The sequence below is a fragment of the Anabrus simplex genome, chromosome 1, assembly GCF_040414725.1.
Source record: "Anabrus simplex isolate iqAnaSimp1 chromosome 1, ASM4041472v1, whole genome shotgun sequence".
NCBI lineage: Eukaryota > Metazoa > Arthropoda > Insecta > Orthoptera > Tettigoniidae > Anabrus > Anabrus simplex.
The window spans coordinates 814,934,099-814,961,778 of record NC_090265.1 but is presented as its reverse complement, the minus strand read 5'-3'; the positions used below and the strand labels follow the sequence as shown (position 1 = coordinate 814,961,778).

General features: G+C 37.0%; 1 protein-coding gene across 4 annotated transcripts in view; it reads right to left on the bottom strand.

Moving 5' to 3' along the window:
• The window catches only part of Pde11 (Phosphodiesterase 11), a 703,554-nt gene that overhangs the window by 11,906 nt on the left and 663,968 nt on the right, over positions 1 to 27,680 (bottom strand). For 3 of the 4 annotated variants that reach the window (XM_067136343.2, XM_067136341.2, XM_067136342.2), the window contains 9 exons: positions 22,724 to 22,858; positions 22,345 to 22,445; positions 21,660 to 21,759; positions 20,295 to 20,381; positions 13,814 to 13,981; positions 13,614 to 13,723; positions 7,993 to 8,080; positions 3,673 to 3,773; positions 52 to 193 (listed from right to left, as the gene is read on the bottom strand). In XM_067136343.2, coding sequence (XP_066992444.1) covers positions 52 to 193; positions 3,673 to 3,773; positions 7,993 to 8,080; positions 13,614 to 13,723; positions 13,814 to 13,981; positions 20,295 to 20,381; positions 21,660 to 21,759; positions 22,345 to 22,445; positions 22,724 to 22,858 — 1,032 coding nt within the window. Of the gene's footprint in view, positions 1 to 51; positions 194 to 3,672; positions 3,774 to 7,992; positions 8,178 to 13,613; positions 13,724 to 13,813; positions 13,982 to 20,294; positions 20,382 to 21,659; positions 21,760 to 22,344; positions 22,446 to 22,723; positions 22,859 to 27,680 lie in introns of those variants that run through there. The other variant, XR_010858547.2, reaches the window with a different exon arrangement.

Below are 27,680 nucleotides of genomic sequence, written 5' to 3'. Positions count from 1 at the left end.
CCATTTCACAGTTAATACCTTATCTTCTTCATCTCATTTTTTGACACTCACCCTCTTCTCAACTTCCCATGGCTTTGTGATGGCTGCCAGATCACATACTGTCATCGTCATCCCTCGGAGCAAATCTCTATGATCATCACGCATCCAGTTGTAGGATGCTGACCGGACCAGATTTAGAAATGCACCTCTTTTCCTGAAAATAACAAATGCACATCGTATGAAACCTACGAAACTGGGTAAAAATTAATCAATCTGTAGCTGTAAGGTTTTTCAGTCTATGGTTTCCCATGGCTTTATGATGGCTGCGGGAACTATAGTTTCAACAGAATGATCAACCTCACAGTTATCCTGGCATCAGTTCCGCTCTTAGAAAAACTCGAACATCAGTAGTCTTTTCATCGCCATATTGTCTACACCCAAATCAGTGGTTAGATCTCTGTGGAATGCTTAGCGATGCCATATCCTTATTTTCAGCAGTATGGGAGTTGCATGTGACGTTTTAGAACATTCTGAAGTGGACACTACTCACATGTTATTTGACATCTAGCCACAGGACTGCTCACGCTAGTGCTCTGTAGATTCTTTCTAATGACTATGACATCAACATTTCTTACACAGTATCATCAATCACTACGATCTGCATTTAAGGCAGTCACCCAGGTGGCAGATTCCCTATCTGTTGTTTTCCTAGCCTTTTCTTGATTGATTTCAAAGAAATAATTTATTGAACATCTCCCTTTGTAAGTTATTCCAATCCCTAACTCCCCTTCCTATAAATGAATATTTGCCCCAATTTGTCCTTTTGAATTCCAACTTTAACTTCATATTGTGATCTTTTCTACTTTTAAAGACACCTCTCAGACTTATTTGTCTACTAATGTCATTCCATGCAAGGGCGCCCATACGCGGGGGCAAGGGGGGACCGTGGCCCCCTCTACCTCTCAGGGAAAGGCAAAAATATAATGTAGTCAGGTGTTTTTCTTTCTATAAAATAATTTAAAAGTCGGTATTACGTAGAAGTTGTAGTACAGCCCCTACCAACAGGAAGAGGATATCATGGGTGTTATTCTACTGTGGAATACAAGTCGCCATTCATCTTCCAAAATTTTAAAAATACTACATACCCCCATGTCTAGCCCCCCTCCCCCTACAAACTGTCATATGGGCGCCCATGATTTCACGCCATCTCTCCACTGATAGCTCGGAACATACTACTTATTATTACATGTAGTTATTTTCATGTTTGGTCCTTATTGAACTAGACTTAAGTCAAAAAACTCTGGCCTGTTTGGCTGATATATGAGACGTCACAATGTGAACATGCAAGTCTGCATATGCTGGACCCTGAATAAAGGTTACTTTTTGAATTGACTATGTTTTGGTTGAAAAATAGGTCCTGATTAGTGTTTATTGTCCTGAATGCAATGGAGACGTTATGCTTTTTTTAGGGGTTCGAGACTTGGTAAATGACTGTACATTTCCAGTAAATGACTTCGATTTTTTAGGTCTGTCCGGGATGAGGTTTGTTGTTAGTTTAAGTTTGACCTTATTAATTAATCGGTTAATCCTTTCTCTTTTATATCCATTAAGTTCTGCCAAGTTCTTTATATAGTTGAGTTCCTTTTTTTAGGTTTTTATGTGAAAGAGGGATTTTTAATGCTCTGTGAATTAAGCTGTAAAAAGTCGCCTCTTTATGGGGATTAGGGTGTAATGAAGAGTTTTTTATAGTTTTTGGGAAATGGGTGGGTTTTCTAAATATTTGGAATTCAGCTCAATTGTTGTTACATGTTACAGTGATGTCAAGAATGTTTATAGAACCACTGATTTCATTCTCTTTAGTTAACTTTATATTTTGATCAAGCTTATTTTAAAAGTCTAGGATCTCATTGCTATCATTGAGTTCTTTGTCGATTATTATGAATGCGTCATCCACATATCTGAGCCACAGGGCAAGTCCTTTTACTTGTGTCATTATTTTGTTGTGTTCCAATGAATCCATATATATATCGGCTAGGATGCCTGACAAAGGATCATCCACTGCTAGGCCATTCTGGTGGTGGATCTTACCATTAAAAGTAAAGTAGTTATTATTTAACACAAAGTTTAAAATCTTAATGAAGTCTTCTATTTCAAACTTGCTGAGGCCACTGTGTCTGGCGAGATTATCCTTGACATTGACAGTTTCTTTAGTTGGTACATTGGAATACATGTTCGTGATATTGAATGAACACATAACATAACTGGGACGTAAGGTGAATTTTCTTAAAATATTGCAGAAGTCAATTGAATTCTTTAGCGGGTCTTTATTGTTGAAATTGTAATGATTTTTTAAGAAAACAATGAATGTATCTTGAGGTTTTATAAGTGGGGCTATTTCTACAGTTAATGATTGGACGTACAGGTGTGTCATCTCCACTAAAAATAAAAAATGACAAACTGACATCACCAACTAATGAATAAGTTTGCTCAGGTTCTGGAAACCAATTATCTCATAATTCCATTCAATATGGAAAGTATGTAACCAGATTTTATAATGTGTCATACAAACACAAACGAGTCAATCAATCTCAGGAATACAGTTTTAGCCTTTCATATTCAAAATCAAAACTGGCGACATGAACAGAATGGTTAATTAAACTTTGGAAAGGTTTATATATATAAGATTTTATTAACAACAATCATCCGTCTCAATCATATATGTTATTTTGATAAGGTATATCAGGTCCCTGATTATAGAATGAAAAGGTACAAGGTAAGGCTGATGATGCCTATACAAGGGCAAAACATGTCCCTATAAGACTTTATGACAAGATATAAATCTTAACCACAAGAACTGTTTTTTTTTTTTTTGTATTGAAAAGGTGGTTATTAATAAATTTTGTAACACTTTTGACATACCACTTAGTCGAGCAGCTTGTCTTCTTTCTCCCAAGTCTTCCCAGCCTGAACTTTGCATCATTTTTGTAACGCTACTCTTTTGTCAGAAATCTCCCAAAAGAAATCAAGCTGTTTTTCTTTGGATTTTTTCCATTTCTTGAATCAAGTAATCCTGATGAGGGTCCCATACACTGAAACCATACTCTATTTGGGGTCTTACCAGAGACTTGTATGTCCTCTCCTTTACATCCTTACTACAACCCCTAAACACCCTCATAACCATGTGCAGTGATCTGTACCCTTTATTTACAATCCCATTTATGTGATTACTCCAATGAAGATCTTTCCTTATATTAACACTTGTAAATCAATATCAATATCAATATCAACATCAATGGTATAAATGTGGTGGAAGAAGATAATGAACGAGTGATTCCCAATAGGGCCTGCTTTTGACAATAGTGATTAAAGCAACACATCTTATGAACTCCTTGAATACAATTCTTCACTGGTTCTGATTTTGAAAGAATGATTTCGTACACTAATTTGGGGAGTTTATTTCTTTAATGTGATGAGTTAATTTTATGAATAAAATGAACGAAAATTTCAGTAAATTTCTCCAGTGTGTGTATATTTTAATTTTGAATAAAGGCATGGTGAATAAAGCAATAAGTGTAAATAATCAGAGAATACCTTTAATGTATTTTTTGAGATATGAAAATACTAAAACTAGATAGAATTCGATCATTGTTTTAGAAAAGTCAAGAGGAAATTCTTGTAATTTAAAATAGTTACCTGAAGTAGACTGCAAGGTCTGTGGACAGGATGGCATCCTCAAGAACTTTAATTATTCTTGAATATTCATCAGGAGACACATTGGACAGAATCTGGTTTCCCTATTTTAAAAAAATACATGTTGGACTGAATTAGATACTGTTCTTAAAACCACAGACAAATTTAAATAAAACTATAACAAATCTTATAAAATATTTCACAATAAAAGTATTTTGAGAGGTAATAATTAAACTTGCTCAAGTTAAAGGGAACATTTGTATGTTAAGGTAAACTACTCCACCGTCTGGAATCCTAGGGCCACCTACTTCATGATGGGTTGGAAACCCAAAATATGGTAAAGAACAGTGTATAATCTGAATATAACTACATATTTACTAGAAACAAGAGATTAACTAAACTCAAAATTATCACACTGTTGTTGAAGTTGGTTTAGCAATGAAGTAAATCCCATTTGACTAACTCTAGCCAGTAGCATCGTGTAATGTAGAAAACATTCTCCACATTTAAATATATGATCAAGAACAGAGGACTGGGACTCATAGACTAGAATATGAAGGAGATAATTGCAATGTTATTTCATCTGAAGATGGCCTACAAACAACAACTGCATTCAAATGTCTCACTTCTTGTTTTTCATTGCATTTAATACAGAAATTTCTTGTACTGGTAGTTTTCATAATTGTCTAATTTATTTGTGTAGTATTAATATTTCATATGTAAATAAACTGAAAGATCTGTGGACAGGATGGCATCCTCCAGAACTGATTATTCTTAAATATTCATTAGGCAACACAATGGACATAATCTGGTTTCCATATTTAAAAAATATATGTTGTGATGACAAGAGGAGAAAAGGAAATTGAATCATTAGTATCAGGAGACAAAACCTTGAAGTTGTTGAATGCTTCAATTATTTGGGAAGTGAAATAATACAAGATGCAGAGTTGGATAAGGAGATCAGCAGAAGGGTACAAGAGGGAAATATGTTCTAACAGAATGTAAGAAACTTGGTGTGGAACAGAGAAGCTCCTATGAAATGTAACGAGATAATGTACAATGTCCCTATATTAACATATGCATCCAGAGACTAGGACACTGAAGCTGCCACCCTCGGAGGACCGGGTTCGATTCCCAGCTCTGTCACGAGATGTGAAAAGTGGTACGAAGGCTGGAACAGGGTTCACTCAGCCTCCGGAAGTCAACTGAGTTGAAGTGGGATTGATTACCACAACAGCTATCCTCGAAGTGGTTTTCCATGGTTTCCCACTTCTCCTCCAGGCAAATGCCGGGATGGCACCTAACTTAAGGCCACGGCCACTTCCTTCCCTCTTCCTTGTCTATCCCTTCCAATCTTCCCATCCCCACGATAAGGCCCCTGTTCAGCACAGCAGGTGAAGCCGCCTGGGCAAGGTACTGGTCCTTCTACCCAGTTTTATCCCCCGACCCAAAGTCTCACGCTCCAAGACACTGCCCTTGAGGTGATAGCGACGGGATCCGTCGCTGAGTCCGAGGGAAAAACCAACCCTGGAGGGTAAACAGATTAAGAAAGAAAGACTAGAATAAAGAATAAAATTCAGACCAGTGTGATGAAGTTCCTAAGGAGTATGGTAGGGAGGACAAGGAGAGACAGAGTAAGAAGTATTCAGATTAGACAAGAAATAGGGGTAGAAAAACTGAGAGAGGATGGGGAAGAATAAATTGAGATGGTTTGGACATGATATGAGGATGGAGGAGGGAGGACACCAAAACAAGTGTTGGAGGCTAAGATATAGGGAGAGAGGGCAAGTTGGAGGCTCAGAGCAAGATGAATAGACTCCATCACAAACAGTATAAAGAAATAAGTCTGGAATAGAATACAATTACTGAAGAGGAGTGGTGGAAGGAGAGGCAATGGCGGAGAAATACCATCAACATCCCGACCTGGCAGGAGCTGGTCAAGGGGAAATGTACATGATTTTGGTGATGATATAAATAAATTATTCTAGGGAGCATAACTGTTTTGCCACACAACTGTCATATTTTGTGCATGCCTTTCGCAGCCGATGCTCTATCAATTAAGCTCTGGGCAATTAAAATAGGCTACAGCAGATGACTAATATACTCTGCAGTTGTGCTGCAGCTAGCCAACAGAGCAGAACAACCAAGGTCACCATAATTCCATTGCTACAAAGTCCCTAAGTTGCGAGTTTGGGTCCAGCTGGTCTCCTGAAGGCCATTTTTTTTCTGTAATTAACATCCGTTTACAATATATTAAGTTACAGCCTATGTTCTTTATACTACCCAAAAGCTGAAAAAGTACTTTGAAGAAATACTGAGATTGATTTGATAAATTTCTGAAGAGAGAAAAGCAACTTTCTTTACTTAACTGTGCCCTTTAGCAAACTCGCTGTCTGGTAGGTTAATGGATCAGTGATCCAGATTTATGTCTGTTCTTCCACCACTCCTCTCTGAATACTCGGGGCATAACAACATTTCTTTTCTCCACCCCTTCCTTCACTTTCTGCATCTATCTTCTCTCTGGCCTACCTCTTCATCTTTTTCCGTTCACCATCAATTCAAGCATTGCTGGTAGTATTCTTGCTTACTCCATTCTTCTGATATGGCCATACTATTTCAGCCTGTTTCTCTCTATTTGTTCCTGTAGTGTCTCCAATCACAGCCTGATCTGTATCTCTGTGTTCTTTATATGATCCCTCCTTGTTTTCTGAAGCATACTTCTCAGTAATTTCATTTCAGTTTCCTCTATTTTGCTTTCCTCTCTGGCAGTTGTAACCCATGTTTCTGCTCCATTTCAAAACTGGGACAAAATAGATCTTGTACAACATCTCTTTACATCATCTTGGTACCTGCACATTGCACACCAGGTCTACTCTGATAGAATTATCCTACAAGTTGTACCCTGTTACTGACTTTCTTAATTACTGATCCACCCTGTGACAGTATGCTTCCCAGATACAGGAAATCCATTGTTAAGACTTTTCTGCAGGGGATAAGGAAAGAGAATGTGTTAAGTGAGAAAACATACTATTGAATACACAAATAAAAACTATATCCATCCGGGATATGGAAACACTTGAAATGTTTCTTTGACATCAGTGCATTTTACGTCATGTATGTGCGGGTACAGTAAAAACTATATCTATCATTTATAAAGATGAGAGGAGAGCATAAAAAGGTGTGAAAAACACAAGAGAACAAATACAAAAACCTTTACCACTGGGGCTTATAAAATAACAATGTATTGAAAAGTGTGAGAAACATCAGACAACAAATATGAAAACATTTGCAGAATAAAAGCATCAATGCATCATCGCTGATTACACTCTTTCTACAACAAATGTTAGTTGAAGGCTTATATTTTAGATGAGTGGGTTGTTAAACATTGTTTTCTAGTCACAGTCTTTGAGCATGAATTATTGGGAGTTACACTTGACCATATGGGAGAAAATGGCCGTGGTCCCCATTTTAAACATGGCATAACTTTGACTGTCTCAAGCTGAAACTTGATGGTGCAAGTTTCGACATGCGCACTACCTCTACGTGCTTAAAGATCCCGATACCAGTCCGCTTACTGAAGGATTTTAATATAGTCTTCCCTAGTAAGCAATTTCATGCCCTTTTTCTTATCACAAGACAAATATGCACCACACTAGTCAACTCACACAATTATTTTCCTACTCCGTAGGCAGGTTATCCCACAACAAATATTCGCTATCCTTCACTGTACCCCTCAACACAATAAATTTCTAACTTCTGAATGGAATGCAAAATACAAGCACAAACAGGCTCACTGGTTTATTCAGCAATCTCATTGATAACTGGCACAGAAAATAGAACATTCCTGAAGCTAATAGCTTGCTCTAGAAGATGCAACTTACCCTGTGAATTTCAGAAATTCAAGGCCTTTTCCTGTTATCACACATCTTTTTGTGGCTTGCCTCCAATGGCAGGAGGTCTTGTGTTGGAAATCATGTTCTTTCACAACGGATGACAAAAGAACATTTTCAAGTCTAAGAAAAGTTTAATTTATTAAGCGGTAATAGTGAAAACTCATGATGTGATTAGATTGGTATTTTTATATAGATTTAATATGATGAAAATCAGGACTTTGAATTGTAATTTTATCACTCCTCTTCCATGTCTTTTCGTCTTTGTCACCACCACTGTTTCACCCTTGTGCTTGATTATTTTCATACCCTACAATACTCCTCGATAACTCCACTCCATGTATCTAACCCATTATGTATCTGTTTCAATCAACTGATAACCTTCTTTAAATTTTCTTATTTTGTTCTTACAGAGAAAATTTATCTTCATTACCTGGCTGCTGAGGATCATGATGCACTGGTCGAAGTGGTGGTGCTCCATGGTGGAGGTAGAATACAGCTGGGCAAGAGGTGACGAGGCTCTGCAACCAACACAGCACACGCCATACATCATTGGCTGTGGAAAATGTAACTGAGGTGACCACATTTCTCCAGCTCCAGGAAATATGAACAGAGGAGCTGGAGAGGAAAGAGTGTTATATGTTGGATGTATGGAGAACTATACTTTTTAAGACTGTGAAAGGTTTAGTAAATTTAAAATCTCAAACCTTGTTAATTAGCAATGATTTATTTCCCTCACTATTATGGACATTTAGATTCAAATTATTTTTTAGTGAAAAAGGAAGAAAAGCATCTTATTCAGACAGAGGTTTGATAGAAACAATTTTGCTGAATGAGTTTGCTATGTGGTATGGGTGAGCTGAAATCTCACCAATGGCAGCCCCAAGGATGGTTTTCTGTGACTTCCCAGCCAAATGACAGTGCTGTACCTTAATTATGCCCATGGCTGCAATCTTCGTAGTGTAGACCTATCCCATCCTATCTTCAGCAAAAATATCTGTATGATACAGGGTACCCTTTTTCTGGAAAAACAGGGGGAAAAAGGGAAGCATAGAGAAATAAAAATACGGAAAATGTACAGGGAAAAGACAGGAAAATCGCTTGTCATGTCAAAATTAAGCTTTCTGTCTAAGACTGGAACCAAACAGAATGATGATATGTAGAATACATCATTCAAAGTCAGTGATAAAAATCTAAGTCTATAGTAATAATAATAATAATAATAATAATAATAATAATAATGTCCGACTTGTCGGCTGAATGGTCAGCGTACTGGCCTTCGGTTCAGAGGGTCCCGGGTTCAATTCCCGGCCAGGTCGGGGATTTAAACCTTCATTGGTTAATTCCAATGGCCTGGGGGCTGGGTGTTTGTGCTGTCCCCAACATCTCTGCAACTCACATGCCACACATAACACTATCCTCCACCACATTAACACGCAGTTACCTACACATGGCAGATGCTGCCCACTCTCATCGGAGGGTCTGCCTTGCAAGGGCTGCACTCGGCTAGAAATAGTCACACAAAATTATTATATAATAATAATAATAATAATAATAATAATAATAATAATAATAATAATAATAATTGTATGGCCTCACCTACCATGTGCAGACATTTCAATTTGATGCCATCTGGCTGTCTGTCCATCAATTTTGATGTTTCGTTTTACTCCAGGCCTACTAGATGGCAGAGAGAATAAGTTAGATCTCTCTTGGACATCAGTGGCTGAGATTTTAATGAATTTTGTCTGTTAAACACCAAGTGTGTCACCAGAGATATTTTACATGCCGACATCGTACGACATGGAGTGTCAATTGGACTTTTTTCTGCCCTTCAAAAATGCGACTACCTCTGTCTGGTTTGAACCCGCTATCTTGGGATCTGGAGGCCAACACTCTACCACTGATCCACAGAGGCAGCTACCTATGTCTGTCTTGTCAACACAATAAAAAGTTATTTAATTTATATCAATAAAATGCTCTTAACTTCTTAATGTTCCTTTTAAAATACCCAGTGTTTTTAAACCTACCCACATAGTTTACATAACATAGAGATGCTTATTATAATGGACTGTCCATAATTAAGGATTTTGCCTCACTATTAAGGAAAAAATAATTACAGAAAAGTAAAATTATCACAGAGAAGTTCTACAAAGAAAGGAATGTGTCAATGGCGTTTCTTTGTATGCACATTAGTTGATCAGCATATGTATTCAAACAACACTTCCATATGCTGCAGGTCTTGTGATCTCATTCCTGAGCTTCAGAACACTAACCCATATGCTTCTGTTTAGAAACTGGCATGCTTACTCATGCCAATTGAATAAAATCCCTGATGAACATAGGCGTTAGTTTGAAGAGTGATTGACTGATGGCTGGCTGTGATTAATGTAGTTCATTTTTGTTGGTTGTAGTGTTTTTAGGATTACTGCTAACCCACTTAACAGATTGGCACTAGATGATAAGGTGTAGCTTGTTTGACTTACGATACATTTATTTCAAGTTCTTTTGATCATAGTATTGACCATTGTAAGTGTTCATGCAAAATATGTTTTGAGATAATTATGATAATAATAATGGTGTGTGGCCTCCAGAGAGGCCTGGTGCTGGTCTTTTGATTTGACTCCCGTAGGCGATCTGCACGTCATGATGAGGATGAAATGATGATGAAGGAGGTACATACACCCAGTCCCCTAACAGGGGAATTAACCAATTATGGTTAAAATTCCCGACCCTGCCAGGAATCGAACCTGGGACCCCTGTGACCAAAGACCAGCATGCTAACCATTTAGCCATAGAGCCAGACAAGATAATGATTCTAGAGTATGATAAACATACTCGAACGTTGCTTTTACATACCATGTCCCACTAAATTTGGGAAAATAAATTTAGGTTACTAGTGGGCGCCCTGTGATAGTGACGTAAAGAAATAAAGACGTGACACATCAAGTCATGTATACAGGGTAGTTCAAAACCACACCAACAATGATTATTGTCACCTTCACTCCCATAGAGGAATATGGTCATTTAAGCACACTGTTTTCTGTGGCCCATAGAGAAGTAAGATTGTTTAGCATTCATTCAGTGTAGCACACTCCAATATGCTTGTGTTTTTAGACCAAAAGTGTTCTACCTAGAAGTATCATTTTCTTCCGGAAGATGACTTGTTTGTCCTCTTTTCTTGATACTGTACAACCCGCCCTTCGCTCGTTGTTTACAAGCCAATTTTGGCACTTCTCAAACTGAGTGAAATAGCAAGTGACTGCGGTTGCATAGTAGACAAAGCTTCAAACATGAGTCAATTTTGTAGTAAAAGAGTGATTCTGAAAGAAGAAATATGTGATATATTCCACAATCTGATAGCTTCAGATAGTAAAAGTGAGTGTTTTTATGTGCTCGGTGTAAGTACTAGAAGGGTGAATAGTAATCCGGTCAGGAACAATAGCCCTGAGTCTCCTTTCTATCACATTTGACATATATAAAGAAGCGGTGAGGAAAACTAAGTTATGTCTTTTGTAAATACGCAGTTCAAAAAAAGTTAGGGGAACATGTTTTGTAACGTCTGGTATGTGAACGTTAATTTGGTAGACGGGGTCCCAGTGGTCGTACAGCATACCTTGAGAAGTTAGCTACTCAGGGTATGTCAAATTGAAGTTATACTCCATCTGTAGTCATCGCCATGCATTAAACTGTCAGGTGACCCCTCAAAACAAAGTGAATAGCAGTGCATCCATGTGTGGTTGTGAGGTACACAGACTACTGCGGTCATTTGAGCATGTTGTATTTAAATCAGTACATCCCATGAGACATCTTAATGAAATTCAAGTCGCAAGAGCCGTCATCTTGATCCAGGAAGGATGGACTTTTCGTCGTGTTGCTGTGGATCTCAATGTCTCTCCGTCAGTTATTCAATGTTTGTGGATTCGCTACAATGAGACAGGCCAGTTCACAAGGAGGGTTAGACAAGGTCGTGAATGCATGACAACCTCATAGGATGACCGATATCTGACCATCTGTATGTTGCGTCGTCGTTCAGCAACTGCCAGAGAACTGCAACAAAACCTCAGGAGGGTCACTGGAGTCACGGTGTCTGACCAGACAGTAAGGAACAGGTTAAGAAAAGTGTCCCTACAACCCAGATGCCTGTTCGAGTGCCCTGTTTAACACAGCAACATTGCGCAGCTCGCCTTCTGTTTGCCCGTACCCACGTCAACTGGCAACTTCGCCAATGGAGACCCATGTTGTCCACAGATGAGTCCAGATTTCGTGTATAAAGTTTGGTTAGGCAAAACTTCTTTAAGACACAAGGTAAAAGAAATTCACAAGGGCTCTCATACCTAATTGAAAATATTTCTTCCGTGTAATATAAAGAAGGGGTGTTAGTAGGGCCACAAATAAAAGAGTTCTTACAGGATGGAGAATGTTAACAAATCTTAAGTGAAGTGGAACTGACAGCTCAGAAAAGTTTTAAGTGGATTTGTATGAACCTTTTAGGCAAAATGAAGCTCCTGACTACAAAGAAGGAGTTCAGAAATTGCTGGATGCATAGATAGAAATGTGTTGCCACATGTCACTCAAACTCCATTTCCTGCACTCTCATTTAGATTTTTCGTAGCAAACCTTGGTAACATCAGTGATGAGATGGGGGAAAGATTTCAGCAAGAAATTAAGATGACGGAAAAACATTACCAGGGATTCTGGAATGAATCTACAATGGTAGACTACAGTTGGATGCTTTGCCGTGATCATCCAGCAAATATACACGAAAGACCTTCATTTCCTAAGCACTTCTCATTTCTACTTGTGTACAATAAACTTAAGGTCGTATATTCTCAAGACTTTTAAAAATTATTAATATATTTTAAACTATATGTGATACAAAAGAACTGAACTGATTTCTGTGATCTGTGTAAAAAAAACTGGTCCAGAAAAATGTCCATCCATTTAAGAGATTTTATTTTGTAGACCTGTGATATCTTTCCGTGTTTAAATAACTTGTGATTACTGTGATTAAACACACTTTATAAGCCTACATTGTTTTGAAATATTGTTTAAAACATGATTAAAAATCTCTAAAATTTAAGTATGCTGCTATAAACTGCTGGATAGGCCCTTTATTTTAATATTGCTGGCTTAACAAACCATTTTGTTACCTGACTGGTTGGTTAAAAGGGTGTCCATGGTAATGAGAAAACTATGTAGATACGAAAGGTGTTCAATAAAGCATATAACATATTTATCACTTATTGTACAACATTTTAAGCACTGTCCCCCTCAAAGTAGTCTCCTCCCATCATTTCTTCCAGTTTTAGAAAGCCTCATGGAAAACTCTTTCTGAGATGGCATGCAGGTCTCTTGTTGCATTGTCCTGAATCTCCTCCATGGTTTGGTTTCAATATCACAGCCACAAACCCACACCTCATCACCTGTTACATACCATACATCATCATTCAAGCTTTTTCATTGTCACTTTGGCACTAATCCAATGAACAGCTTGTGCACATGCTCTCTTCAGCGCCTGTAGCTCGCCAAATAACGGTCAGAATGAAATGCGGAAAATGGCTGTTTGTTGTCTAAACCTGCCGCTACGTGTGCTCAGTAGCCACACAGCATGCTACCGAGCTCGATAGCTGCAGTCGCTTAAGTGCGGCCAGCATCCAGTAATCGGAAGATAGTGGGTTCGAGCCCCACTGTCGGCAACCCTGAAGATGGTTTTCCATGGTTTCCCATTTTCACACTAGGCAAATGCCGGGGCTGTACCTTAAAGGCCACGGCCGCTTCCTTCCACATCCTAGACCATTCCTATCGCATCGTTGCCATAAGACATATCTGTGTCGGTGCAACGTTAAGCAAAATAGCAACAAAAAAAACCACACAGCATGCTCCCTCTGCTCGTTGGCATGCTATTTCAAAAGTTTGGTTTCTTTTTAAATACACCTTGTAGACAGATAGATAAATGTCTTTATCTTTCTATCTATCTATCTATCTATCTATCTTGATGACCAAAAATTTTCCATTGAAGCAATTCCTTGAACAGGAAGTATTAACACTTACTTGATTTGGAAGGAGTTGTTCGTTCCTCGATGATCAAGGTCGTGACACAAGCAAGCAATCATCAACGCTAAACATTCAATTTCACCGAAGATCTTCCACCATTGGGTAGCCTGTAACAGATAGTCATTATTTTCATAGATACACTCTTAAGCACGTTCTTCAACTGAATTACGATCATGAATATCTAGAAGGTTACGTACCGTAATGATGGAAAACATCATCTGTGCAACATTGAAGGCATGCCTCCAATTGTGGTAGGTGACATTTCGGTAGTTCTTCTTCACGCTGAGCAACCACCTACACAGAACGTCGTAATCGATATGGAACCTTTCCACGAAATCTAGATCTAGGAACATTCGTATACATGCCTGTAAATAAAACAACACCAGAATTTCAGATATTGGTTTGAAAAAAATGTGAATAATGGAAAATAATATATCCTTAACTGTCACTACAAGTATATAAGCCTGTCAAAAGGTGAAGAGAATAAAGAAATTCAACAGGATAATGTTCTACTCCATGAACCCACTCGAGTCGTTTGACGTGACATTCACGCGAGTGTTGGCTAGGCCTTCAACTCAAATGATGAGACATTCACGTGTCGTGCCGAGTCGTATGTACTAGCCTTTATGTTGACCACCCCTGCAAGGGTTTCCCTTCTGCAAACTTCTATGAATAGAACAGGAATGTGGCTTGTTTACAGCTTTCGTTCTAAGTACTTGTACCGTAATTTATTAACCAATTGTAGCCACTGAAAGCACAAGCATGTCATCAGGTGTCAGTCAGTCTCCTAGCCATGGCTCCATGCGTGGTAAAAGCCATTGATAGCAATACTATTACTGAGTTAATTGAAGGTGTTTTAAAAAGTGATTCAGAGGATAGTGATGGCGAATATAATAATTCTGAAGAAGAGTTCTTCAGTTTCACCTGATACAAATGACTGAAATCGTACCTAAAACCCCAGATGCAAAAGCAAAACATAGTAACTGAGTGTGGGCTAGTAATCAACTAATCACTTAACAGGCTTTCTAAGGGTGTCAGGAGAACTGAGAGACAATTCTGTATCAGAGTTTATGGACCTGTTGTTTTCCCATATTACACGGGAAACAAATATTTATGCTATGGAAGAATAATTGGATCCAGATACGAAAGAATAGACAATGGCAAGTGGTGTGACATTGATAAGGATGAAATTAAGGCCTACTTTGCCCTCTGCATTCTGTCATCTGAGGTTCGTAAGACTCGCATCCAATTACGGTATATTGGAGCAAAGATGAATGTAGGCCTACTGAGACCTCAAAGAGTGTGAAGCGCCTCTACCCGAAAGTTTCGAGATTTACCAAACAAAATCTTTGTTCTGATGTCATTATTGCTTGAATACAATTATTTTGAATCCATCACTGATAACTCTGCAAAAAAATACTGGCTGCTGTTCTATTTATGACATTTATTTCGTAGGGGTGCATAGTACTTCTGACCAGGTGGCTTACTCAAGTTGAGGGCAATTTAAATGTGCTTTCTAAGCGAGCACATGGGACCATTAAATTTGAGGCGACCGGGTTAACATCATTGCATTCTAAAGAGTTGATATTAATGTTGGTTAATTTGTTACCTCTCAAAACTTAAAGCAGGCAGTTGGACTAATTTCATTTTTATGTCAGTAGGTTTTAATGTTGTAATATGTAACAAAATGATTGGGAGTCTTTTCTTCACAAAGAAACAAGTATGCAAGGTTTCACCAAGCCCAATCATATCTTTGCCAAAGAAATACCTAGATTACAACGAAGCATCCATGATTAAAATATGTTAGATGTCATTTCCCAAATCTCAGCAATAAGAGTTCTATCTCATGCTTATAGACGGAGGTAGTAACATTTCATATGCCAGAAATGTGAAGATGATTCATTCACGTCAATGAAAGAAGGTAATTTTACTACACAGTGAAAATATGATAGTCATAGTTATTTTGTCCTTGTAACCTATGTATATCTGGCACCAAATACTCTCATGTTCCCAGTACTATTAAGCAAGGTGAAAAAAACTGAGGGGTGGTCATCATTGAAACTCATGCCAATAAATGGAGCTGTACCCATCAAGATGGCAAATACAACACAATTACTTCTTTGAAGAAAATGTATTTTTCTTTAAAATGTACATAAATCATGGTCATGAGATGTTCATTGTGTTTTTCTAGTAAATTAGAGATGACAACCTATATCTGGTGCCAATTTCAACTATTCAAACATTCTCATTTTCTCAATATCACTGTGAAAGACAGACAGAAGTAGGGATTTTATATAGAGTGATAAATTTACTTGTTACTGGGTGAGTTGGCCATGCGGTTAGGAGCACGCATCTCTGAGCTTACATCTGGGAGAAAGTGGGTTCGAGCCCCACTGTCAGCAGCCCTGAAGATGGCTTTCCATGGTTTCCCATTTTCACACCAGGCAAATGTTGGGGCTGTACCTTAATTAAGACCACAGCTGCTTCCTTTGCACTCCTAGGCCTTTCCTATCCCACTACCGCCATAAGACCTATCTGTGTCGGTGCAACGTAAAGCAAATTGTAAAAAATTTACTTGCTAACTTCAACAAATTTAATCACTTGCCCTGGTCTAATTAATTATCACTAATACCTTAAACCTTTAATAAGTAATCTTCAAAGATATTTTGATTAAAAATAAAACATCCATTACTTTAAAAAGTTCAAAATCAAGATTGGTACAATATTAAAATAATTAGAATATATAAATAAAACCAAAATCAATCAGAGATTATTAATCTACTTGGTAAAATCACAACAGTACCTCAAGAAACAGAATGAACAGGTTAAAGTAAATCTTGACCTCAACAATAACCCTCAGATCCTCTTCTTTTTCTACCGCTTTTCCCACATCTGTGGGGTAGTGGGTACAAACTGTTGATAAACTTAACCATGATAGGTTAATATGGTTGTTTGATCCGTATTGACTTGTCTGAATCTATTACAGAACTATTTAAAATAGTTTTACTTGAGTCCGCCTTGTCAATACACCTTATAATGAAAGAAAACTATTTATTTTACCATACATGTTTCGGGAAGTCATCCATTTCCTTCATCAGTGGTCAGTTCAAAGAATAAAACAATATAACACTATCTTTTGTTAGTACAATTTAAAGAAGTACTGTGTCCTAATTCACCGTATCAGTGAATAAACAAAACTAATGACATATTATGAAAATTTTGTTGAACTGAATGAGAATACTTATATAAATTTAAGATCCTCAAGTTTTTCTTCTTTTTTCCTTCTTTTTGTTCCTTAAATGATCACATGCTAGTCTCTACAGTGGGTTATCTTCTGCACTTCTCTCATTTATTGACTTTATTTTGTCCCTACTGACATATTCACATACCTACACTGAAAATATTTTTCTCTTCTATAATTATTCTTTCTTTTCTCTGTTCTTTCCAGAAGAAGGATAGTAAATACAATCTGCTAGCAAGAAAGGGGCTGCCTGGCCGAGGCGGTAAAGACGTGCTCGGCTCGCCCAGAAGGACGTGGGTTCGATTCCCCGTCAGGATGTCATTTTCACTTCCGGAGGTGCACATGGCCCTGAGGTTCACTCAGGCTACACCAAAAATGAGTACCAGGTTAATTCCTGGGGGCAAAGATGGCCGGGCGTAGAGCTAACCACTCAACCCCATCAAGTGCCGAGGTTACGGATAGTGGAAGCCTTTACCTTCCACCCCTCCATGGGCCTTCATGGCCTGTATGGAGATGACTTTGCTTTACTTTGCTTTTTGATAGCAAGAAACTTACCTAATAATATATCAAACCATAGTCACATGGTGCATTCAAACCCCACTGACAGCAAGCCTGAAGAAGGTTTTCCATAGTTTCCCATTTTCAGACCATAGAGCACATTTTGTACCGTAATTAAGGCCACGGTTGCTTCCTCCTATTCCTAGCTCTGTCCTATCCTTTCGTTGTCGTAAGACCTATCTTCATAGGTGCAACATACAACAGATAGCAATTACTGGTAATAATTATTGTTACTATACTTGTATATGACCTCAGCTACCAAATTTCAGACCTTCTGAAGTGGAGCCCTCTAAGAGATGTGCCTATCAATTTTGACATTCTGACAGTGCTACTACCTAGCATTGAAAGCAGAATTCTACTGGATAGTTTAATTTAACTTTTTCAGGTGACACTGAGTACCCCACCAGAGATCTCTAACATGACAATAACCATAACACATATAACCAAGATTCTTTACTGCCTTCAAAAATCAACCACCTCAGCTGTGAACTTGGAATCGTGAGACCGAGACAGCTATCCTAACAATCCAAACAATAATTTTTTTTTAAATTATAAAATTAAGCAATTTCTTCAATTGTGCTGAAAGTTTAATATCTCTCTCTCTCTCTCTCTCTCTCAGCCAGCACATACAGAGCAAGCACAACAGAACCAACGGGCGAGGTGGGTCATTCGATTGATTTTTTCACTATTTCTAACATCACTACAAGGTTTTCTCCATTTCAACAACCCTTTCCTTTTTTTTTTTTTTTTTTTCAGACTCCCAGCTACTTTTACTATCTTTGATAACACTACAACCAAATCCTAACTCCAACCCAGGTTTTCAAGGAGTTATGCCAGTCCATATAGAAATCCTACCAGAACTTAAGTCAATAGAACCAATTTTACTTCTCTATTTTTTTTTTTTTTTTAATTTTCATCTATCATAAGTGTTATTACTTGACAAGGCAGTGTTAGCAAGAACATTAATTTGTCCCTTGAAGAAAAAAAAAAGATAACATGCAATACAATGTCTCAACAATGGACTCAATTCGTCGCAGACCTAATATCACTATGGCATTTTTAAGTGGTTCTTTTCCTCTACTGTTTATCAGTGTTGAACACAAATATTCTAAAGCTATTTTTACATCATCAAATGTTTCAATTTCCAAAATGTACACTTTTTTATCTTAGCTGAAGATGTTCCAAAAATGGGGCGAAACTTGTACAAATATAGGCGATATGACATTAAGTTAAACATATGTAATAATTCATAGGTTAGCTAATAAATGTAAGTATGGGAAGGTGGAATCTTCTTTCAAACCTAAGTTGAGTCAATGCCAACATGGTATTCTACAATGATATTTATAAATTGTGAAAAAATGCATTTAAAAATAACCATAACAATTAGAATACCATATTTACTATGCAATCCACAAAAACAATAATAGAAGAATAACTCAGCAATGCTACTATTTAAACTGCAGTTTCTATAAATGATTACAGCATGAGGCACTACCATGAAACAAACAATGCTGGTGCAGACGAGGCTACACAGAACACCTGAATTGAACTCCGTGAGTCCGCATGGTATGGACCTCATAGCTGCAATATTGGCATGCACTTCTCATCTGACGTGGAGTCAGAGAATCTAAGAAAAGATGGGCAATTTTCCAACCTAATATCCAGGAAAGAGTTTTTAAAATGCACCACTAGCTTGCAGAAATGATCAAAAAAAGCCAGGCGTCTACAGGGAGCTAATCCAACTTACGGTTGTATTCTGAATTTCAAACAAAAAATAAAGGCATCAGATCCAATACAAATGCACTTGCTGTTGACTCCTTTGGGCATCAGACCCAGTCAAGGGGTTATCCTCTTTATCCAGGTTGACTACATAGTTGTTTCATGTAGGCCTACCCTATGTACAGGTTGATGATTGATGACAAACTGATGTGCCCTCCCCCACAATTCAATCCACGGTTATCAGTCTCCACAGGGCGCTAAATTCAACTATGAAGGTGGTCACTGTGCCTCGCCTTATATAGTCTCTCCTCCTCCCTGGCTACTACAAGACCCAGAGAGCATCTTGCAACATCTGGAACACAATGCAGTTCCAGATAATTCAGTGTGGTCCCCCACGTCTCGAAGCCTACTCTACTGTAGCCTACGGATAATATACTAATATTATAATTTCTTTTTCATTTACAATTTTGCTTTATATCGCACTGACACAGATAGGTCTTATGGTGATGATGGGTTAGAAAAGGCCTAGGAGTGGGAAGGAAGTGACTGTGGCCTTAATTAAGGTACTGCCCCAGCATTTTTCTGGTGTGAAAATGGGAAACCACAGAAAACTATCTTCAGGGCTGCTGACGGTGGGGTTCGAACCTACTACCTCCTGGATGCAAGCTCACAGTTGTGCGTCCCTAACAGCATGGTCCACTCATCCGGTATTTTATAATCTCTACCTGTTTGTTGAATGATTCCTATCCATTTAATAGCCCAATTACAAATCGTTTCATTCCCAAAAAGACAGAACCATTTGGATAGTTCTGGCACAATTCCATAAACTTGAATACCACTGATGTTTGAAACTGTTCACTGTTTCATACTTTTATAATCATTTAACGATATTCTAGGGATGATAATGAGTTTGGTGACTTTTTAATTTTGCTTAGACATTAATTAACAAGATGTATGTGTTATAGACTTGATGCTCCTCCAAGCAATTTACATAAAAATTCATTTTGTTTCCATCTATTTTCAAAACTGCTACTAAAACAAAAATTTTTTGCTAAGTTCAAGCATACCCCAAGTTTAAAATTTAATTTATATGACAGGATAAGAGCTGTTAAAGCTCAAGAGCTGAGTTTTACCTGCCCCAGGAGGCATCAGTTGTTTACCTTCAAGGTATCATCGTCTTCCATATGAATATCATCAAACTTGAAGTCGTAAAGCTGGAAATGCTGGGAGGATGGAACCCGGAGGCTCTGCAGACAATGAGAAATCATTCCAGTCACACAAATATTCTTTTTGAAATCATCACAATATTAACACAATTCCCAAGCTCTAGGCATAACTTCTTACATTTCATTCCTCCAACTTCTCCCATTCACAGAACAAAATGAAGGTACAAAAAGAATTTATGATTTCCACACAGTTTACAAAATCACTGTGTTGGGTTACAGAAATGACAGAAATTAAAAATAGATGAAGTGAACATTCCTCAGACAATGCACAGCAGATGAACATTATTAACACTTTCGTTCATGTGCTTGCTAACACCTAGGCACTATACTAAGCTTAATTGTTTATTTCTATTTTTCTTTTCAAAAATTTAATTTTCTACCTAGTTAAAATTACAACTATAAAATTCACATATTTATAAAGAAAATTCTCTTATTTCACAATTAAAGAAGAAACATGAAGAAAAATGACCAACAATTCTTTAAATAATTAAAATATATGATTAGTATACTAAAAATATTGATTACAGTATATCTAACATACTGTTAAAATGACATTCGTAATCATCTGGTAGATTTCCCAATTGTTCTACCTTGTCTCTGTATCTGGAATCATCTGAAAACTCCTCCATCACAGCAGTGTCTCTATTATTCAAATTATTTCCCATTTTCATATAAATCTCAACTCCCACACACCACGATAACCACTCAACAACACTCATACTCGCGTGAAGTCAAAATCATCACATCACGTAGTCTGAAAGACTTCCGACAAATGAGAACAAGTGATGACTACTAGAAGACAATTGCTCAGAGTGACAAAAATTGAGAAAAGTTACAGTTTCTAAACAAAAGAACCACAGAATGCAATCCGAGTCTGACTTGTGCTTTGGCTGCACGTCGAATCAATCTCTCCTGCCCTGTCTCAGTTGGGCATAGGCCTGAAAGTTATTTAAAACACCCAGTTTTTAAATTAGGAAAATAATTTAATCATGTCTCAGGAAGCCTCTAACTTGTTAATAAACAATCAAGATACAATTCTTTTTTCTTTGTCCTCTGGTACATAACCCTCCACAATATTGAAAAAAATCAACCAACCAACAAAATAGCACATATTATGTTATGTTGTGTACTAAACCGAAGAGCTTCTCACCCAGAACAAAATACCCCTTTAAACAGATTACAGAGTTTAACACCAATACAGAAATATATTTTATGATAATTCATAGGACTCACAAAATTCAACTGCACTCTAAGAAGAGTGAAGAAAATATTATAAAAAATGCTTCCTAAAGCACATACCCTCAGTCTTTGTGCGTCATCCAGCGACGCTGAGGCGTGGTAACTTAGGACCTCCAGGGTCACACTTTGTTTAGCCATCGCTATCACAGCCTTCTCATACCTGGAAATAGAGCAAGAGTCATTAGGAAAAGTACAAGTTTTAATTAAATCACTATTCAGATAATGTAAACCTAATTTGGTCTATATAAATGGTCAAATAAAATAACTTTATTTATGGAATAATTCTACCTTTGCATATTATCCACAAAGATAACATGATTTAAATTTTATTTCACTGAAAGTAAGGATGTTCCTTGGAAATGAAGTTAATTCAATATCTGAGGGAATGTGATTTAGAATATTTCACTGGCTAAGTAGTGATTACAAATTTTGTCTAGAAACTAGCAAAGAACACAACTTTTCCTTGTTTACAAGGGATATAAACTATGTGTCTGTCACTAATAAAAGTGGTACAATTCCTGTGTTCACCTTTGGAACAAACTAGGATCAGTTACTCTATTAAGAAGTTAATATTGGAGATTGGATATTTAAAGACTATAAACTGTTAAAATTACAGTGATGAAACAGAAGAATGCTATCCTACGTTATAAGTTAATGGATTGAAAATGATCCTTTACACTTCAAATATTCAAGGAATATGCTCTTATTAAAGGATACTAAAATATAAACAAACTGTTGAACTTACATGTGCGTATTGTGAATCCCCATGCCACAAAATATTGCAAATGCCTCCACAAAATTCTCATCATTCTTCGTGAATGGCAGATCATTGAATTTATTTATAAGCTGAAAGAGAAGGAATACTTTGAATATATACTGGAATAAGCTCCAATTATAAAGAAGTATTAAGAGTAAACAAACAGATCAGGTACAAGATATCATCGCTTGGGATGTTGTGTGTGTAGCCAGAGATTCAAATACCTACATAGGGTAAGTCCTCTAAAAACATTACCACAGAAACAAGGTCACCAATCATTTACATTTCCTATGTCATGTTTATTCTTTCCAAATGACATATTTTCTAAATTAATTATCAGAGAAGATGAACAATGCTTATACCACACCTGTATAACTCCAATGATCTGCCCCGAGGAATTTTTGATTGGCATGCAAAGAATGTTCTTATGCCTGAAGCACGATCCTTCGTCCACCGATGGATCAAACCTCTCATCTTCATACGCATTTGGAATATTCACAGTCTGAAATTCAGAGAAATGATTGTTAGATATGGAAATGTTGACTTCCGGAAAACACTGAGAGTTACCAAGTGTCACGTGCAAAAATTGTACATGATCCATTTAATTACAACATATCAAACAGAAAATTTTGATATTGTTCTACAGACTGAACTATGATAAAAAGCTTATCATAATGCAGAATATTATATCATATTGCAAGTTGTTTTGTGCTGAACAAACAATTTATGGTATGAATATGCACCAGACACAAGACTTAGCAACCACAGTATGCAGTACAAATATACATGGAAACAAGAAGGAGAAGGATGATAGGAATATACAAAAGAACGCTTTCTGTATTTCCCCTGTGTTCCTTGTCATCAGCTACAGAACAAGTCTATTTTCTCTCTGTTTTCTTGGTTTCTTTCTTACCATACACTTCTCATATTGAGACTACAGATCTTGAAAATGGCTCCCTCAATGAGTATGGATACCTCTTCTCTCATAAAATCAGGAAGCAAGAAGATGCTCATGGATCTATAAGAATTTATGAGGAGAAATCTCACCTATGAGGCTAACATGTATGAAGATATGAAATTTTTCTCTATCCTTTTGTGCTCCTTTGTCTTTCATTGTCTCTTCTCTCTGCTGTACGCTCTACCCACCAGTGGCAAATTGCTTGCCATCAGACTGAACTTCTGCATAACAGATAATACAATTGAAGTACAGTGAAACCTATTTTATCCAGCACCTTTGAAACAAAGAGACTGAAGATTATTGTAATTACCCAGATGTTAGAAAGCGAATTTCATCATCACATCCGTAATACCGGTATACCATATGTGATTGAAGGGCCATTAGCAAAAGATGTTGTACGCAGTATTAGAAGCCAACAAATCACCAATTTCACTCTTTTCATCAGCATAATCACAACATACCGTACACTTCGAATTTCAGCTTACATATATCATAGACAGTACATGATCCGTTGCCATACCTATTCATTAATATATTAGTTTTTGTCATGTTTAAGTCTATGATATACGTCACTTTTGTTTTATTGTTAACACCACTCACTTTTTCTTCTTACTTTTTTCTTCCAGGATACTATAGCAGAGTTCAGATAATGAAAGAACACAGAACATACTGAGCACAAACTGTAATTTAGTTACAATGCACCATATAGTGGGCAACCATAGAATTTGCAGGGATTTTCAAACTCTCGCTGCCAGTTGATGAGATAGTGAACTGGAATGAAGCATTAGATTGATTTTCCAGTTAATAAAACTTTTGGGTGATCGACTGCCAGACAAAACAGCTTCTACTCTGTATCAGCTGAGCTTTTTTTAATGGTATGTGTCACTTAGAGAAGGCCTACATGTCACTGCATTTATCTTTTTGTATGTTTTTACCCTTCTGTCTTCATGTAACTTGCTGTAAATTCATAAATTTTCTTGTTCTCTTTCTATTTCCAAATTTCTGCAAACACAAGTAGCTTTTGTAAAGTTAACTACAGATTCCAACACATATTGTAATAAAGGACAACTTTTGGCGTAGGGATGTGGCGACCCCTTCGCCCAGTGGGAAACCACTGCAATCAGCTACCCGAGTATTGGCGGGAAAACCATAACATATGCGGAGTATGGAGGAAATGCCTACTCCCAGTCCTGAACAACTAGGATGAACTTGTAGCACTTCATTCATCACCAATTCATACTTCATTAATCACCTTTCCAGATCACATCTGGAATTGTAAAGCCTGACCTTGGTCAGAAATGTTTCGATCGAAAGATCAGACAATCAATGATGATGAGTCTTCTAATGAATAAATCCACCGGTGTGGACAAACAACAACAAGGATCTGCACAAAGACACCACTCGGAATCGGTGGGGTGTCAAGTAGAAGACCTAGGCGAATCGGAGCACCTGGAAGCCCAACAGACAATCGACAGACAGCTGACAGACAGTGGACTAACCCAACAATGTAAGAAGAGACTTAAGTTCAACAAATCAGGAAAATTTTCATACTTTGCAACATTAAACATTAATTCACTAAGTAAGGTGGGCAAGTTGAAACATTTAACTGATGTGATGGACCAACATAGGATTTTAATAATGGCTTTACAAGAACTTAGGAACACAGACCAGGACCCAATTGAATCAGGAGGTTATCGTCTCTACAAAGGACCTCCAGGAGAAAGAGTAATGAAGAATGTCCCTCAATTTGGTGTAGGTTTTCTTGTTCATAGTAGCATAATAGACTCAATTGAAGAATTTTCTTCAAAATCTTCGAGGATGGCACTTCTAACAATTAAAGTAGGGAATAAAACTTATACTTTAATAAATGTCCATGCACCAACAAATGACAAAAACAATAAAGATAGAGAAGGAGTTGAAAACTTTTGGGAGGAACTTGATTACATATTAGCGAAGATCCCTGATGAGCATATAAAAATCTTACTTGGAGATTTCAATGCTAAAATAGGCAGAGAAAAGAAGTATCGCACAGTTGTAGGAAAATGGCCAGCTCATAAATTAACGAACAAAAATGGCCAAAGATTAATTGAACTTTGTGCAGATCATAGACTCGTTTTGGAAACCACCAGATTCATGAGGCGACCACATAAACTTATGACATGGAAATGCCCTAACGTAAAATTGGGAGAGTTTCAGATTGATCATGTTGCCATGGATAAAGATTATCATAAAGAAATTTATAATGTCAGAGTCCTCCGTGGGGTAGACATTGACTCGGATCATTATATCTCAAAAATAAAAATCAAGTTAACACCAAAAAGGAAACACAAACATAATCATCTCAAAGCAAGGAGAAATTATGATCCCAGTTACTTAATAAATAATAAAATATATTTAGAGAGATCCAAAACACCTTTAAATGACAAATTAGAGACAATGATCAACAAACTTAAAACCATAGCTGAAGAAATTGCCCCAATCAAAAGGAGAAAGAAACATGCGTGGTGGAACGAGGAATGTGACAAAGCAATTCAAGCAAGACACAAGGCATGGATAAATGATCAAGAGAGGAAAACGGAAAAATCTCGAGAAGAACTAATTAATGCCAGAAGACAAACAGCTAAAGAAATTAGGACAATTAAAAGGAATTATCAAAAGGAAATGCTTAGCACTATAGAAGAAACATTCAATCAGCATAAAACAAGAGACTATTACAAAACATTCAAGCAATATCAATCTAAATTTACCCCTCCCACACTTATGTTAAGAAATAAAAATGGTAAAATGGCACACAATAATCAGGATAATGCTAACATTCTTGCAGAATACTTTAAAGAGTTACTTAATTGTGAGGATCCTGTGGAACATTTAGAATTTGATCCTAACCCAAAAAATAAAACTCCATTACAAAAGATTATACCACCAGTTTACAATGAAGTGAAAACGGCAATTAATGCACTTAAAAACTACAAAGCAGCAGGAGAGAATCAAATAGTAGCAGAAATATGGAAGAATGCTAATGATCAGACTATTCAAAACCTACATAAATACATCATTGATATTTGGAACACGGAGAAGCTTCCTGAGGAATGGAATACAGCGATAATCCACCCGCTGCACAAGAAAGGTGATCGCTCCGATCCAAATAATTATCGGGGGATATCCTTACTTGATATTACATACAAGATTTCATCCAAGATTATATACACAAGAATCCAAGAACAACTCGACCAAGAACTTGGAGAATATCAGGGAGGATTTCGACCAGGTAGAAGCTGTCCAGATCAAATCATTAGTTTAAAATGGATAATGAAGCACCAAAGAGTTCGAAGTAAGGGTCTGGTCATCACGTTTGTAGATTTTAAAAAAGCATACGACAGTATTCATCGTGACTCATTATTAAAAAGCCTTAAAGAATTTGGCTTACATCAAAAACTTGTTAACCTCATTAATATGACTTTTAAAAATACGAAGGCAAAAGTTAAATTTAGAGGTGAATTATCAGAATCATTCACTATAAGAACTGGACTTCGACAAGGAGACGGACTTTCACCATTGTTATTTAATTGTGCATTGGAGAAGGTTATGCGTGAATGGAACAAGAAATGCCAACCAACTATCAAGATCGGTAGAAATATTAAACTCAACTGCCTTGCTTTTGCGGACGATTTAGCATTACTTGCAAATACAATAGAAGAGGCTAAATTTCAAATTGAACAACTAGAAATTATAGCTAAAAAAATGGGATTACAAATTTCATTTGAAAAAACAGAAATGATGCCAACTTTTAAAGTTGATTTACCAGTTATTCAGCTGAACAGTAATAAAGAGATTAAAATTGTTCAGAAATTCAAATATCTTGGGGAAATAATAACATGGAACACAAATGAAAAAGAAGCAATAGAACACAGAACAACTAAATTTAAACAAGCACAAAGACTTACCTGGCCAACCTATAAAAAAAAATCTCTTTCGATAAACGCTAAGCTGAAACACTATAATTCCATAGTTAAACCAGAGGCAACCTATGCTAGTGAAACTTTATTCAAATTAAATGTAAAATCTACAACAGACAAATTACAGAAAACTGAGAGAAGAATTCTTAGAACAATTATTAATAAAAAACACCAAGTTGATGGACAGTGGAGATTGTTGCCTAACAACATTGTCTATCGTGAATGTGAATCAATAATATCTACAATGCGTAAAAGAAGAATTTCCTTTTTCTGTCACATATTAAGATTAGCAGACACCAGGATATTGAAACAACTATTCGATTACTTTTTGAAGAATAAAATCAATAATAATTGGTTCAAAGAAGTTCAGGACGATTTGGAAGAATTGGGTATAACTCGGCAACAAATCA